The sequence below is a fragment of the Anomaloglossus baeobatrachus genome, chromosome 1, assembly GCF_048569485.1.
Source record: "Anomaloglossus baeobatrachus isolate aAnoBae1 chromosome 1, aAnoBae1.hap1, whole genome shotgun sequence".
Taxonomy (NCBI): Eukaryota; Metazoa; Chordata; class Amphibia; order Anura; family Aromobatidae; genus Anomaloglossus; species Anomaloglossus baeobatrachus.
In genome coordinates, this window is record NC_134353.1 from 352062652 (window position 1) to 352079917 (window position 17266).

General features: G+C 43.9%; 1 protein-coding gene across 3 annotated transcripts in view; it reads left to right on the forward strand.

The window, feature by feature from the left end:
- The window catches only part of ANTXR2 (ANTXR cell adhesion molecule 2), a 356942-nt gene that overhangs the window by 246168 nt on the left and 93508 nt on the right, over positions 1 to 17266 (forward strand). For all 3 annotated transcript variants that reach the window (XM_075352423.1, XM_075352424.1, XM_075352422.1), the window contains 2 exons: positions 1672 to 1767; positions 16276 to 16323. In XM_075352423.1, the coding sequence (XP_075208538.1) occupies positions 1672 to 1767; positions 16276 to 16323 (144 nt within the window). The remainder of the gene's footprint in view (positions 1 to 1671; positions 1768 to 16275; positions 16324 to 17266) is intronic.

Consider the following 17266-nt stretch of genomic DNA (forward strand, 5'->3'; position numbering starts at 1 on the left):
ACATGCATTTCCCCTTGAAAGCCTGAGAAATACGGGTCATTCAAGACATTGGTCAGAACAGCCTTCTTTGATTAAAAAGTTGATTAGAGAGGATAAAACTCATAAAAAAAAGTGCAGACAATGATTGGCTGTTCCGCTAAAATGATATCCAATGCTTTAAAATGGAAAGCATAAACAGTCAATAATCAGACAGTCTAAAGTTAACTGTGAGTACTGTGACTGTTAGAAGACACCTGAGTGAAGCTAATCTATCAGCAGGAATTCCCCACAAAGTCCCACTGTTAAAAAAAAGACATATACTGAAGAGGATACATTTTGCCAGAGAACACATCAACTGGCCTAAGGAGAAATGAAGAAACATTTTGTGGACCGATGAAAGTAAAATTTGTTCTTTTTAGGTCCAAGCGCCGTAAACAGTTCATGAGATAACCACCAATTTCTGAAATCAAGCCACAGTCACTCTGAAGACAGTGAAGCATGGTGGTGCAAGCATAATGATAGGGACATCTTCCTCTTACTATGGTGCCAGGCCTATTTACCAGATACCAGGGATCATGGACCAGTTTGCATATATCAAACTACTTGAATAGATCATGTTGCCTTACACTGAAGAAGTAATGCCCTTGAAAGATAGCAACCCTAAACACACCAGTAAATGAGCAAAACCTTGGTTCAAGTCCAACAAAATTGAGGTTATGGAGTGGCCAGCCCAATCCCTGGACCTTAATCCAATAGAAAACTTCTGGGGTGACATCAAAAATGCTCTTTCTGAGGCAAAGCCAACAATTGAAAATAAATTGTGGCACGTAGTCAAAGCATCCTGGGCTGGAATAACTGTTAACAGGTGCCAGGAGTTGGTTGACTCTATGCAACATATATGTGAAGCACTTCTAAAAAACTGTGGTTATAAAATGAAATATTAGGTTAGTGATTCATAAGAATGCTAAATCCTAAATAAAAAAGAGGACACATTTTGAGTACGGTATGTAAAGACAAATGCAGACATTGCTATTTTTTTGTAACAGTCCAATGTTCATTTTTTGATCTTTTCGGTAAAGTAGTTAAAAATTCTATACATTTCTCTGCATGTTTTGATTTAGAAAACTTAGTGCAAGGTTCCCAATGCATGGAAGTAAAAACTATTATAAAGATTTTGGGCTTAGCTCATGTTTTTTAACACACTCCTATTATTTTGAACACAACTGTCTGTGTTCATCTGTTGTTGTTTTTTTAGATTGCCATCATGGGCTAGGGATAGATCTCCCAGATGTTTTCACTTGATATATGATTTGCGACTTTTCTAAAAGTTGTTACATTTTTTGCTCAAATGTGTGGTCCCTGGAGTGATGATATTTACCCTAGATTTTTTTGCGGTGCAATTTTTGTGACATTTTGTAAATGACTCAACTTTTTGTGCTAAAACGTCATGCAAAGATTAAAGACCTTTTATGACTTTGCGGAAAAAACTCATGAACTGCCTAAGGCACTTTGAAGAGTTTGGTACAAAAAAAATTGAATGATACTACAAGTGACTTCGCAAAAAGGCAAATGATGAATTGAGCGAAAAATGTTTTGGTTGTTGAGTTTTTAATTACGACTCCTAATTTGGTTAATTCCAGGGCTAAATATGATTTTGACTTGTTAATATTTTTTCTTTTGCTTTGTTCACAGAGCAGTGGACTTCCTGCAGTCATCGCCATACTCATCATCTTGCTTTTGATAGCACTTGCATTATTTTGGTGGTTTTGGCCTCTTTGCTGCAAACTGGTAAGCTATCATTGTGAGAATAACCTGCAAATGTGTTTTCTTTGTCCATGGATTCCTGATCATCTATACTTTCTGAAATTAAAGTCTAGAAACTAGACAATAGAGAGACAATTAATAGAAATGGTCCTCCATATGGTGTCTTGAGTACAAGTGATAAGCCAGATGTTTACAAATTCTCTAAAACCATTGTCTTTATGTTTTAGAGGGGGGCAGCTTAAGAGGGAGGTATTACCTGGTCTATCCATACTGAAATATTTTAGAAATGTACTTGGAATGAAATTGCTGGTTTGTAGTCCATTATAGTCCATCATCTGTTATATGTTAATCCATTCGAAAAATATATATTTATTTATTTTAGATATAAAATAATATTTTATTTCATCTATAATTTAATGCGTTTTCTCCTGCTGGCAGTTTCTCCATGTCAACAGTGCTGTCTTGCCGGCCACTGCTAACAGTTTTAACATTAGTAGCTTTTGTAATCTCTACTAGTGGATATATACTTTTTGATGCACTTGCATTTAGATATCCTAACTGTAGTCAGATTATCATGAATGCAGTTTTTAATTTGATATTGTTACTGGACAAAGTGAATCAGCATCAAAGCAATCAACATTTTTGCCTAAAAGCACTCTTAGAAACGCTGGTAATGCATAGGTAAGCTGACTTGTTTTGTTTGCGATCAGGAAAAACATGCAAACATAGGAAAAAAAAATTATACAAACATCTGCTATTTTACCATTATCTTCCTGTAATACTGAAACATGAATATTTGACCTTGGTTGCCTTTTAAAAGAATGAAAAACATATATTTGTCAAATATTAGATCATTGTGTATTGAAATACTTAGCATTTCATTAAAACTCTGCAATGTGGTCCAAAAATCCCAATGCATACAGTAGAGACAAAAACTGCATAATGTTAGAACAAACTGCAAACTTACTAATCTGTTGTTTTACAGAGGTTAAAATCTGCTGCAAAAATGTATTTCAAAATCATTATGACACAGTGGCATAAAAAACAAGTTGCCAAGTTAGGTTAAAGCATGTTATAATGGTTTATACTTTGCAAACTCAAGATATTCTGATATTTTGTGTTATTTTATAAACTAGGAAGGTGCTATCATCTTGCTGTAGACCTTATTATGAGTGTCTTCAGTACTAATCACCTTGCAGACTAACCATTTACATTTATTGACTCATAGGTGACATCTCCTCTGATTGGAGTTATTTTGTTGCCTTTTTTTCTCCATTCAGCCCAGATAACCATGAAGAGTTCTTCCAACTACGTTACTACAGAGTTTTCTGCCTAGATCTATTTGTCTCCCTAAATTTGTAACAGATCCTAATTAGTGATGAGCGAGTACTAAAAAGCTTGGGTGCTCGAGGCTCGGGCCGAGCATCCCAAGATACTCGTGTACTCGGCCCGAGCACCGAGCCCAATGTTATCCTATGGGAGACCCGAGTATTTTTATGAAATGACCCCCGACAGCATGTAGAAACCCTAAAAATGTCACAAAAGTCTCAGAAGAGTGCTCAAATGACATGGCAACAGCATGGGGAAGACCCCTTGAAGCATTTATCACTCAAAAGTCATAGCTGTGAACAATTTTGTCCGCGTTTTACGCCATTTTTACGGACTCACCAGAAAACCTTCCAAAATGACACCAAAATGAATTTTCATGGCGGAAATGTTAAGGGCACATACCCAATAGTGAGATAGAGCTAATGTATGTTACTTTTTGAAATCAATACATGAAAGATTTTACGTAAAACATTGTGTGGCACTCCGATGTCCCTGAGAAGAGACGTACATAAAGGCCTCTGAGTCTAATGTGCCCATTTTGAGGAAGTGAGTCTTTGTAGTATTTTCCTTTGCCAGGGCAGTCCAAAATTGTGAGGTTCACCAATGCCCCTGCATACAGACGTGCATGATGGCCTGTAAACCTGAAGTGCCCATTATAAGGAAGTGGGTCTATTGTAGTATAGCCCTTAGGCAGGGCAGCAAAAAATTGGGAGGCTCCACGTTGTCCCTGGATAGAGACGTGCATGAGGGCCTCAAAACATTAAGTGTCCATTGTCAGGAAGTGGGTGTATTATAGTATAGCCCTTCGGCAGGGCAGCCAAAAATTGGGAGGCTTCACGTTGTCCCTGGATAGAGACGTGCATGAGGGCCTCAAAACATTAAGTGTCCATTGTCAGGAAGTGGGTGTATTATAGTATAGCCCTTTGGCAGGGCAGCCAAAAATTGGGAGGCTCCACGTTGTCCCTGGATAGAGACGTGCATGAGGGCCTCAAAACATTAAGTGTCCATTGTCAGGAAGTGGGTGTATTATAGTATAGCCCTTTGGCAGGGCAGCCAAAAATTGGGAGGCTCCACGTTGTCCCTGGATAGAGACGTGCATGAGGGCCTCAAAACATTAAGTGTCCATTGTCAGGAAGTGGGTGTATTATAGTATAGCCCTTTGGCAGGGCAGCCAAAAATTGGGAGGCTCCACGTTGTCCCTGGATAGAGACGTGCATGAGGGCCTCAAAACATTAAGTGTCCATTGTCAGGAAGTGGGTGTATTATAGTATAGCCCTTTGGCAGGGCAGCCAAAAATTGGGAGGCTCCACGTTGGCCCTGGATAGAGACGTGCATGAGGGCCTCAAAACATTAAGTGTCCATTGTCAGGAAGTGGGTGTATTATAGTATAGCCCTTTGGCAGGGCAGCCAAAAATTGGGAGGCTCCACGTTGTCCCTGGATAGAGACGTGCATGAGGGCCTCAAAACATTAATTGTCCATTGTCAGGAAGTGGGTGTATTATAGTATAGCCCTTTGGCAGGGCAGCCAAAAATTGGGAGGCTCCACGTTGTCCCTGGATAGAGACGTGCATGAGGGCCTCAAAACATTAAGTGTCCATTGTCAGGAAGTGGGTGTATTATAGTATAGCCCTTTGGCAGGGCAGCCAAAAATTGGGAGGCTCCACGTTGTCCCTGGATAGAGACGTGCATGAGGGCCTCAAAACATTGTTCCCATTGCAAAGGAGCGGGTCTCCTGTCGTTGTAATGTCCATTCTGCAAAGAATGGGTGAAAAAAATTACCACTGGGGGTATACCTGAAACAAAGGCCTAACTATTGTAACGGTCATCATGGTGGCGCATGAGGAGAAGGAGGAGCAGTCCAGCGATTATCCAAAGTCCAGAAGTGTGTACCCATGGGTGACTGGAGGTACATGGCAAATTCCCGTTACAAACTTTAAATTCCGCTCTCATTTGCTGGTGGTGTGGTGAAGTCTGGCCCAATCCAACCCTTGTTCATCTTGATCAGAGTCAGCCTGTCAGCATTTTCAGTTGACAGGCGGGTGCGTTTATCTGTAATGATTCCACCTGCGGCACTAAAAACACGCTCTGACAAAACGCTAGCGGCAGGGCAGGCCAGGACTTCCAAGGCGTAGAGAGCCAATTCATGCCACGTGTCCACCTTGGATACCCAATAATTGTAAGGCACAGAGGAATGTCGGAGTACAGTTGTTCGATCTGCAAGGTACTCCTTGAGCATCTGGGCAAACTTAGGATTTCTTGTGGCACTACCCCACACCTCAGGGGCTGTGGTACGTGAGGGGCTGAGAAAACTGTCCCACATCTTAAAGACTGTTCCCCTACCTCTGGCGGATTGGACCTGTGCCTCTCTCGGCTGTACGCCTTGGTTGTCCACTGATTCCTGACCTATGCCGCTAGCGTTTTGTGAGGGGAATGCTTTGCCTACTTCCGTGACTATGGCCTTCTGGAACTGCTGCATTTTGGTTGACCTCTCCGCCTCGGGAATAAGAGACATAAAGTTCTCCTTGTAGCGTGGGTCTAACAGTGTTACCAACCAGTATTGATTGTCGGCCAAGATGTTCTTAACGCGAGGGTCACGAGACAGGCAGCTTACCATAAAGTCAGCCATGTGCGCCAGACTCTTAACAGCCAGGACTTCAGTAGCCTGACCAACACGATGACTGAACATGCTGTCCTCCTCCTCCTCCTCCTCCTCATCTACCCTGTCCTCTGGCCAGCCACGCTGAACCGAGGATATGACTGGTGTGCATGTCATATCCTCAATTTGGCTGGAGAGTTGCTCCATGTCTTCATCCTCCTCCTCGTCATAGTCCTCCACTGCACGTTGTGATGAGACGAGGCTGGGCTGTGTGTTATCACCCACACCCACTACTGTTTCTTGCTGCAACTCATCGCGCTCCGCCTGCAATGCATCATGTTTGTTTTTGAGCAGAGACCGTTTTAGAAAGCAGAGTAGCGGTATGGTGACGCTAATAATGGCGTCATCACCACTCACCATCTTGGTGGAGTCCTCAAAGTTTTGGAGGATGGTACATAGGTCGGACATCCATCTCCACTCCTCAGGTGTTATGTGTGGAGTTTGACCCATTTCCCGACGGCTTAGGTGATGCAGGTACTCAACAACTGCCCTCTTCTGCTCACATATCCTGACCAACATGTGCAGAGTTGAATTCCAACGCGTGGGGACATCACACACCAGTCTGTGAGCCGGAAGATGCAAACGGCGCTGAAAGCCGGCAAGGCCGGCTGAAGCAGTAGGTGACTTTCGAAAATGTGCAGACAGGCGGCGAACTTTTACCAGCAGATCAGACAGCTCTGGGTATGACTTTAAAAACCGCTGAACCACGAGGTTGAGCACATGGGCCACGCATGGAACATGTGTCAGCTGGCCTCGCCTCAAAGCCGCCACCAGGTTCCGGCCATTGTCACACACGACCTTTCCTGGCTTTAGGTTCAGAGGTGTGAGCCAGTGATCTGCCTGCTGTTTCAGAGCTGTCCACACCTCTTCTGCATTGTGGGGTTTGTCACCTATGCAGATTAGCTTCAGCACAGCCTGTTGCCGCTTCGCCGAGGCAGTGCTGCAGTGCTTCCAGCTTGGGACTGGTGTGGAGGGTAAAGTGGATGAGGATGCGCAGGAGGAGGAGGAGGCTGAAGAGCATGACATTCCGGAGCTGTAGAGTGTGGGTGAAACCCTGACTGAGGTAGGGCCAGCAAACCTTGGTGTGGGAAGGACGTGTTCCGTCCCTCGCTCAGACTGGGTCCCAGCTTCCACAATATTAACCCAGTGTGCTGTCAACGAGATGTAGCGGCCTTGCCCACAAGCACTTGTCCACGTGTCTGTGGTTAGGTGGACTTTGGGTGAAACAGCGTTGTTCAGGGCACGTGTGATGTTTTGTGACACGTGGTTATGCAACGCGGGGACGGCACACCGGGAGAAATAGTGGCGGCTGGGGACCGAGTAACGTGGGACAGCTGCCGCCATCAGGTCGCGGAATGCTTCTGTCTCCACCAGCCTAAAAGGCAACATTTCCAGCGCAAGCAGTCGCGAAATGTTAGCATTTAGAACTGTGGCATGTGGGGCGTTGGCAATGTATTTGCGCCTGCGTTCAAAGGTTTGCTGAATGGATAACTGAACGCTGCGCTGGGACAAGGACGTGCTTGATGATGGTGTTATTTCTGCGTAGGCAACTACAGGTGCAGGACCGGAGGAGGCTTGTTCGCAGGCAGCATGGACAGGGGATTGGCTCGCATGCACAACCAGCGAAGACGTAGCAGTGACATCAGCAAGCACTGCTCCTCGACTCTGTTGTACTTCCCACAAAGTCGAGTGCTTGGCTGACATGTGCCTGATCATGCTGGTGGTGGTCAGGCTGCTAGTTTTGGTACCCCTGCTGATGCTGGCACGGCAGGTGTTGCAAATGGCCTTTTTAGGATCATCTGGAGCCAACTTAAAAAACTGCCAGACTCGGGAAGACCTAACATTTGTACAGGCACCTTGTGTCGTCGTGTTGTTCCGGGGAACGGTTGTCTGACTTCTGCCTGGAGCCACCACCCTGCTTCTTACTGCCTGTTGGGATGATACGCCTCCCTCCCCCTGTGCACTGCTGTCCTCGCTCTGCATATCCTCCTGCCAGGTTGGGTCAGTTACTGGATCATCCACCACGTCGTCTTCCTCTTCCGCACCCTGCTCCTCCTCCTGACTTCCTGACAATTGTGTCTCATCATCGTCCACCCCTTGTTGAGACACGTTGCCAACTTCGTGAGAACGTGGCTGCTCAAATATTTGGGCATCTGTACATACGATCTCCTCATGACCCACTTCAACATGAGCTGGCGAGAGGCCAGAATGTGCGAATGGAAACGTGAACAGCTCTTCCGAGTGTCCAAGTGTGGGATCATTAATGTCCGAGGACGTGTACTCAGCCTTGTGGTAGGAAGGAGGATCAGGTTCTGAAATGTGCGGTGCAGTATCACGGCTACTGACACTTGACCGTGTGGAAGACAGAGTGTTTGTGGTGGTGCCAATCTGACTGGAAGCATTATCCGCTATCCAACTAACAACCTGTTGACACTGGTCTTGGTTCAAGAGCGGTGTACTGCTGCGGTCCCCAAGAATTTGGGACAGGACGTGCGAGCGACTAGATGTGGCCCTTTGTTGTGGCGAAATTAGAGCTTGCCCACGACCTCGGCCTCTGCCTGCACCACCATCACGTCCACTTCCTTGTTCCTTGCCAACGCCCTTGCGCATTTTGCAATGCTGTGCTGACGTGTATTCACTAGACTTGTGCGTTATATCCAAGTTTGTGCAAATCGTGCACCTGTACGCTGCCACCGACAGGCACACACGTGCGGTTTTTAAATGCAAGCACGGACGCACTAAGAACCTAACAGGTTTTTAGGAGCAAAAATTAATGAGAAGTCTGACACTATCAGCCACTGCTGACTGACGTGTATTATACACTAAACTTGTGCGTTATATAATAGTTTGGTAAAAACGCACACAAGTGCACCTGTACGCTGCCACCGACAGGCACACACGTGCGGTTTTTAAATGCAAGCACGGACGCACTAAGAACCTAACAGGTTTTTAGGAGCAAAAATTAATGAGAAGTCTGACACTATCAGCCACTGCTGACTGACGTGTATTATACACTACACTTGTGCGTTATATAATAGTTTGGTAAAAACGCACACAAGTGCACCTGTACGCTGCCACCGACAGGCACACACGTGCGGTTTTTAAATGCAAGCACGGACACACTAAGAACCTAACAGGTTTTTAGGAGCAAAAATTAATGAGAAGTCTGACACTATCAGCCACTGCTGACTGACGTGTATTATACAATACACTTGTGCGTTATATAATAGTTTGGTAAAAACGCACACAAGTGCACCTGTACGCTGCCACCGACAGGCACACACGTGCGGTTTTTAAATGCAAGCACGGACGCACTAAGAACCTAACAGGTTTTTAGGAGCAAAAATTAATGAGAAGTCTGACACTATCAGCCACTGCTGACTGACGTGTATTATACACTACACTTGTGCGTTATATAATAGTTTGGTAAAAACGCACACAAGTGCACCTGTACGCTGCCACCGACAGGCACACACGTGCGGTTTTTAAATGCAAGCACGGACGCACTAAGAACCTAACAGGTTTTTAGGAGCAAAAATTAATGAGAACTCTGACACTATCAGCCACTGCTGACTGACGTGTATTATACACTACACTTGTGCGTTATATAATAGTTTGGTAAAAACGCATACAAGTGCACCTGTACGCTGCCACCGACAGGCACACACGTGCGGTTTTTAAATGCAAGCACGGACGCACTAAGAACCTAACAGGTTTTTAGGAGCGACAATTACTGAGAAGTCTGACACTATCTGGACTGTTTTAGACTGTGTACACCAGCCCCAGATATGATGAAGGCTGGTATACGGTCACCACTAGGAATGGCTATATACCCTGCCTGCCTGCCTGTATACTGCTACAATAGTCCTGACAAGGACTCTTCTGGTCACTAGCCTGTATTCCGACCTGGCTATACCCTGCCTGTATACAGCAACAATAGTCCTGAGAAGGACTCTGCTACTGTACTCTGACCTGGCTATACCCTGCCTGCCTGTATACAACTAGAATAGTCCTGAGAAGGACTTTTGGTCACACTGTTTGCAGCCCTGCTACGGAAATAGCTATAAAGGGCCGCAAACCTTTCCCTGAAGCAGCGACACTCTCCCTGCACTGACTGTCGGGATGGCTGTGAGCAGAGCACAGTGCGCCCGCCGGTATAAAGGCTCGGTCACGCTGTGCGGGCCGGCCAATCACTGCAATTCCACAACTAACAGGGCTGTGGCATTGCAGTGGTCTGCCAGCCAATCCCTGCATGAGGGCTGGCTCTCAAAAGAGCGCCAACATGCAGGGATGAAGACCACGAGTACAGCACGAGTATCGCGAGATTACTCGGTCCCCGTCGAGTAGCCCGAGTACAGTGATACTCGTGCGAGTACCGAGTAGTAACAAGCATGCTCGCTCATCACTAATCCTAATACTATATACTACAGTGGGTATGGAAAGTATTCAGACCCCTTCACATTTTTCACTCAGTCAGTTTCATTGCAGCCATTTGGTGAATTCAAAAAAGTTCATCTTTTTTTCTCAGTAATGTACACTTTGCTCCCTATCTTGACAGAAAAAACAGAAATGTAGACATTTTTGCAAATTTTCAAAACAAAAACACTGAAATATCACATGGTCGTAAGTATTCAGACCCTTTGCTCAGACACTCATATTTAAGTCATATGCTGTCCATTTCCTTGTGATCCTCCTTGAGATGGTTCTACTCTTCCACCGTAGGGCTTAATTAAACTGATAGGACTTGATTTGGAAATTCACACACCTGTCTATATATCAGACCTCACAGCTCACAGTGCATGTCAGACCAAATGAAAATCATGAGGTCAAAGGAACTGCCCATGGAGCTCAGAGGCAGAATTTTGGCAAGGCACAGATCTGGCCAAGGTTACAAAAGAATTTCTTTAGTACTTAAGGCTCCTAAGACCACAGTGGCCTCCATAATCCTTTAAATGGAAGAAGTTTGGGACCACCAGAACTCTTCCTAGACCTGGCCATCCAGCCAAACTGAGCAATCATGGGAGAAGAGCCTTGGTGAGAGAGGTAAAGAATAACCCCAAGGTCACTATAGCTGAGCTCCAGAGATGTAGTAGGAAGATGGGAGAAAATTGCACAAAGTCAACTATTACTGCAGCCCTCCACCAGTCGGGCCGTTATGGCAGAGTGGCCAGACGGAAGACTCTCCTCAGTGCAAGACATATGAAAGCCCACATAGAGTTTAAAAAAAATACATAAGGGTCTCCCAGACTATGAGAAATAAGATTCTGTGGTCTGATGAGATGCAGATAAAACTTTTTGGTGATAATTCACAGCAGTATGTGTGGAGAAAACCAGGCACTGCTCATCACCTGCCCAATACAATCCCAATGGTGAAAAATGGTGGTGGCAGCATCATGCAATGTGGGTGTTTTTAGCTGCAGGGACAGGACGACTGGTTGCAGTTGAAGGACAGATGAATGCAGCCAAGTACAGAGAATTCTGGAAGAAAACCTCTTCCAGAGTACTCTGGACCTCAGATTTGGCCGAAGGTTCACCTTCCAACAAGACAATGACCCTAAGCACACAGCTTAAATAACAAAGGAGTGGCTTTAGAACAACTCTGTGACCATTCTTGACTGACCCAGCCAGAGCCCTGACCTAAACGCAATTGATCATCTTTGGAGAGACCTGAAAATGGCTCTCCACCAATGTTCACCATCCAACTTGATGGAACTGGAAAGGGCCTACAAGGAAGAATGACAGAGGATCCCCAAATCCAGGTGTGGAAAACTTGTTGCATCATTCCCAAGAAGACTTTTGGCTGTACCAGCTCAAAAGGGTGCTTCTACTCAATACTGAGCAATGGGTCTGAATACTTATGACCATGTGATGTTTCAGTTTTTCTTGTTTAAAAAAAAAATATGCAGAAATTTCTACATTTCAGTTTTTTCTGTCAAGATGGCGTGCAGAGTGTACATTAATGAGAAAAAAAAATCTTTTTTGAATTTACCAAATGGCTGCAATGAAACAAAGAGTGAACAATTTAAAGATGTCTGAATACTTTCCGTACCCATTGTATACTTTGCCTCCTGAAGTTATAATGTCTACTGTACCCTGGCAATTTTCATCTTTCCCAGTTACCATGCTGTCATGCTACATCCAGTTATGTAGGCCTGACCAGAACTCAATAATGTAGACTGAAACAGAAGGCATGATGACCTGATCAAATTCTAATCTTGAAAGAGTAAAGTTGAATATTAAGGCAGCAAGCCACAGAATTCCTTGCATGTGCCTATATCTGTGTCTCATAGGATATGTTGAAAGTATTCCTCTCCTCAGTTACCTACTTTAACAATCCTTTTTCGATAACTATTGTGATGCCTTCCATGGAAATAACCTTTTATAATAAGGATTTACTATGAAGAAGTAATCAGTAAGAAGATTGTTGATACCCAAACTTTTTTTGTGATAGGTGTATCATCAGGCAGGACAGGATGTTAAGAGACACCAGGTCTTAGAATAAGCACTGGTCCAAGCATTGAGATACACATTTATCATATATTTATGGTATGTTCTGTGGCTATGTGATAAACATCTAAGATGAAAATACCCGTATAAAAAAACTAAACCCTGAGTACCCTGAACCCACTGAAGAAAATAATCCTGAAATATACTCACTTTTTTTCTAAAACATATGCTATAGACTTAAATTCTTTTGTAGCTTAGGCTAGTTTCACACATCTGGCTTTTCTCCGGATTGACGGATTCGGTGCATGCCAGTACAGTGTATACAGTACAATGGCAGGGCGACAAGCGCCGGTCACATGCTGTCATGTGACCAGAGCATGTGACCCGGAAGTTGTGGCGCTGCCATTGTACTGTATACACTGTACTGGTGTGCGCCGAATCCGTCAAACCGGCGAAAAGCCGGATGTGTGAAATCAGCCTTACTTGTCAGTTTTGCTGTATAGACTGGTGTAGAATAAGCAAAGTTCTTCTATTTTTTTTTAATTGACTAGTGCCTAATGTTATGATGAATAAATACGATTAGGGATGATCGAATACCTCAAATATTCGGCTTCGCGAATATCCGGTGAATAGGTCACCGCTATGCGAATATTTGATGTGTAATGTAAGTCTATGGGAAGCCCGAATAGTTCCGAATAGTTGTTATTTGGGTTTCCCATAGACTTACATTGCACATCGAATATTCGCGACCTATTCGGCAAATATTCGCGAAGCCGAATATTTGAGGTATTCGATCATCCCTAAATATGATGTAACCTTTTCCAAACATATACTAGATATGTAGGGTAGATGATGGGAATCCGTGTATAATGCGGGCCCACGAGCTGAGCCTGCACCATATACAACAGGTATCAGCTAGCACCTGTCTCTCACAGCAGCTTCTAGTGGCTGCTGGGCAATCTTTTAGTTGCTACCAGTATCTTCTGTCTGGTACAATGGCAAATAGGTGATATTGTGACGCCCTGGGCAAGCCAGGGGTCACAGGTCACAACACCACACGCACCCCACATTCCCTGCAGGAACACCAAGGTCAGACCAGAAACCCTTGTTGCCTTCCTCCAGGGGCTGATGTCCACACCAGGGGGTGGGCCAGGCGATTGGCTCCACCCACCGAGGAGTTCACAGCCCTGGAGGCGGGAAAACCAGGCAGTTAGCTCAGGCAGAGCTTGAGTGTGGAGCTAAGATAGAGTTTGGAGTTTGAAGTAGAAGGAGTAAACAGTGGAGTTGTAGTGAGAAAAGGAAGAAGGAGAAAGAGAAAAGTGACAGCAAGAAGCCTGAAGTTGGTCCGGGTGTTTGCCCCGGACTGAGACAGCAAGGTTGACAGACGGCGGTGACCGTCTGCAGGAGAGACTGCTCAGAGGTTGCCGAAAGGACCGTGGACGGGTGGTGACCCGGCGGTACCGGAGCGGTATACAAAGAACAGTCAGCACCAGGGCAGGGGCCTTTCGGATCCCGGCAAGGCTAGGAGTCGCCATAATTTGCCAAATTCGTCAGTGAAGAGGACCTCTGGGTCTCCCAACAACCAAGTCCCGATTGAAGGCAACAGTCCGACCGTTAAGGGGAGACACCGCCAAGGCACCAGTTTCCCAGGGCCAGCGCCTGCGGGCAAGAGTGGGGCTCCTCCGGCCCATATCCAAGTCGGGGAGCGGGTTACCGGTGGGAATCCATCGCTACCAAAGACTATACGTAGGTGCAGGGAAGAGACTGTCACCGTTAACTGCAGGGAACATCAGCACCGTAGCTGTCCGAGGGACCCGTCCAACCAGCCGCTTGTTTACCGAGAACTTTGTCATCATCTTTTGGCTGAGTGAGTACCTCCGTGCCGTGCGGCACAGCGCTGCCCCTGCGCCCCTGCACCTCCAGAGGCCCCATAACCCGCCTGTCCACCATCCCAACCCCATCACTGGGCCCCGGGACCACCAAACCCCCCTACCCACGGAGGGGCAAATCAACAACTGGCTGCTCCATACCACCACTCCCGGGATCCCCAGACAGAGCAGCGGTGGTGTCCACACAATCACCACAACCGTGGGTGGCGTCACGGACAATAAACTATCCCAACAATTCAACCCCTTTCACTCACGGGCGAGGAGCGCCGCTCGAGTCCCCGGGATCCGGCCCATCGCTCGAGCCACCGAGCAGCAGCAGGCCGCGGCAGCAGCCGCAGCCGGACTCGAGCAGTGGGAGAGCGCAGCGTCCCCTCCTCCGCCCGCGACAATATGATTCTCGGTTGGGGGCTGCTTCGGCACACATCAGCACTTCTTATACTTTCAACATGATCACAGAGTGCTGATCGGTTGCCATAGCAGCCAGGGCCTTCAGAAGGCTAAAACCTGTTGAATCCTATGGTGGAGTTTCACAGAAGATTATTCATTTCACAAGAGTATTGTAGTACATCATTGAAATGTTCAAAAGAGTGCAGGTTTACGTACCTTGAGGAAGCAAAAAAAGCAAAAAGAATTAAAAATAGTTTTTTACAAAATTTAAACAATATAATTATAATAATAATATTTTGATTTTCCCCCATTTTTAAATAAGTGCATTACGTTTGACCAAAATGATACCCATGAATGCAATAGCCATGAGTAATTTTTACAACACTGCTTACCTTAAAAATAAAACCCTAAAACAATGTTGAAATTTATTTTTTTCAACATTTAACTCCATTTGAAATTTTTTTCCTGTTTTCAGTACCTGATAAGGAAAAGTTAATGTTGTCTTTCAAAGTGGCAACTTGCAAAAATAAGTCTTAATATGTTGATGGAAAAAAATATGGTTCTTGGAGGAAGACCAGAAAAAAATGAAGGCGAATAAATTAAAATTGGCCAATAATAAAAGGGTTCAAAAATCGATATTATATATTATTCTTGTATTATGTAGTATTAGAGATAAATTTAGATTGGAATTGAATTCTACTTGAAATTTACAAAAATCGGCATTAGCCAACTGTAGATGTTTTGTTATTCACTGTCTGGCTGTCATTTTTATAAACTGTAAAAGGTCATCAAAATGTCAAAATAAACCTTATGCTCACCTCTCTGGCCCCTCTCTTCCTCACTGTCACCATCCCTTCAGCTTTGCTGAAATCCCTGAGCCTTATTCATTCATCATGGCGTTGGTTGAAAAATTGTGGGTGCGTTCGCAAAACCCTCCTGGTTCTAGAAAGGGAAACCTTGGAATTTCAGCACGGCCAATGGTGATCCTAAAGGGTGCTTTACACGCTGCGACATCGCTAGCGATCTCGTTAGCGATGTGACACGCCAGATTGCAGATGTGATCTGGGGTGTCACATCACTAATGAGATCTCTAGCGATGTTGCAGCGTGTAAAGTACCCTTAAGTCTAAATGAGGTCCGAATGGGTGTTGGAAAGGACCAGAAGGCCAGAAAGGTGAGCGGCGAGGTAAGTATAAGCATTTTTTTGTTACATATTACATTTATTAGGTTCAGAGGTTTAGAGAGATATTTAATTCATGAATAATAACTTATCCATTCAGCTCTGTTAAGTACGTATTCATTGTATTTTCATTTAATAAGATGTTAAAATAAGAAATATTTTGGGATAATACATAATTAGTGTACATAATTTAGTGATATAAAATAACTAAAACTAAAAAGATATTTAAAACAAGCAAACCAACTTTTCTAACTAAGTAAACCAGTTTCTTGCAAGTACAAATTGTAAAATTAGAAAAGGATGATCTTTTCCTTTAATTTTTTATGTAATTCAAATTAAATGAATTAATTTAATACCAGAGGATGCTTGTTTCCCCAGATCACTAGAATCATGGAAAAAGCTGTGGATTTTTCTTTTTATAGCAGAACAAAACATTAAATAAATAAATTAATAAATGCCCATAATGTATAATTAATAAATACCCATTATTATTATTATTATTATTATTATTATTATTATAATGTAAAGGTAGCAACATTGTTGTACTGTGTAATATTTATTTATGTAGCAAGCAATATATTTTGTAATATGTATATAATTTTAGAAAAGTGCGTGTTTAATTACAAATTTATTTTTTTTATCTAGGTCATTAAAGATCCACCCCCACCCCCACCAACTGCTCCTGTGGAAGAGGTAATCATGTAATGTTGTATATTGTTGCAGTACCATTTCAATTAACAATATGTATTACAAAAATTAAGTTGTTTAGACCATGAAGGGGGGGGGGGCGCTACTTTTTTTTGTTAATTGCTTATCCTTTGGATAAGGCGTCAATATCTGACTATGGGAGAACTATTCTCGACTCCGGCTGGAAGATCTCGGATGCTGTCAGAACACATCAGTGCCGTCATTTCTAAAGTTGCTGCAGTTGGGTACTGCAGATCTACCTCTTATTCACATTATTCAATTGAATGTGGTGGGTGGATCTCCATTACCCTGCCATGGTTACTATAGTTTTAATGGAGCTAAATTGTTTCTGCGGCATTCGAGAACTTTTGTATGCTGCCCTTTAGGGCTGATCCGGTGTCCCACACCTAAGATCATATATTGAGGGCCGATAGGCCGTGATTAAAAAAAAATAGTTGCCAACCTTTTTATTGATGCTGAAAAGAAAATGCAATAATAAAATATATTCAGATTTACATTCAACTGTGCAAGCAAATATTTATTCAAGTAAAGCAGATGTGAGTTGATTCATTATTTCATATTTAAAGGTTTATTCCCATCTTCATAATTGCATATTTTTAGATCATGCTTGTAAATGAAATCAATTTTGCAATTTACTACTTATTAGAAATCTCAGCTGTTCTTGAGATCCTAACACTTTTATTTACAGCTTATTGCCTTTGAGACCGACCACCGCTGCTAGACAGCCGAACATGTGCAGTGCTTACAAGCCCTTTTTTATTGCACTAGTAAGTAATATTTTGAAGCTGGCCAAGATTGCTGCTGTGATAAGTAACCTCTTTATCCAGGCCAACTTCAGTGCAGTGCTTACAAGCTGGATAGTAGTGGTCTCCTAATCATAATGCTGTAAACAAAATTGTTACTATCGCAAGAATGACTGCAGATCTTT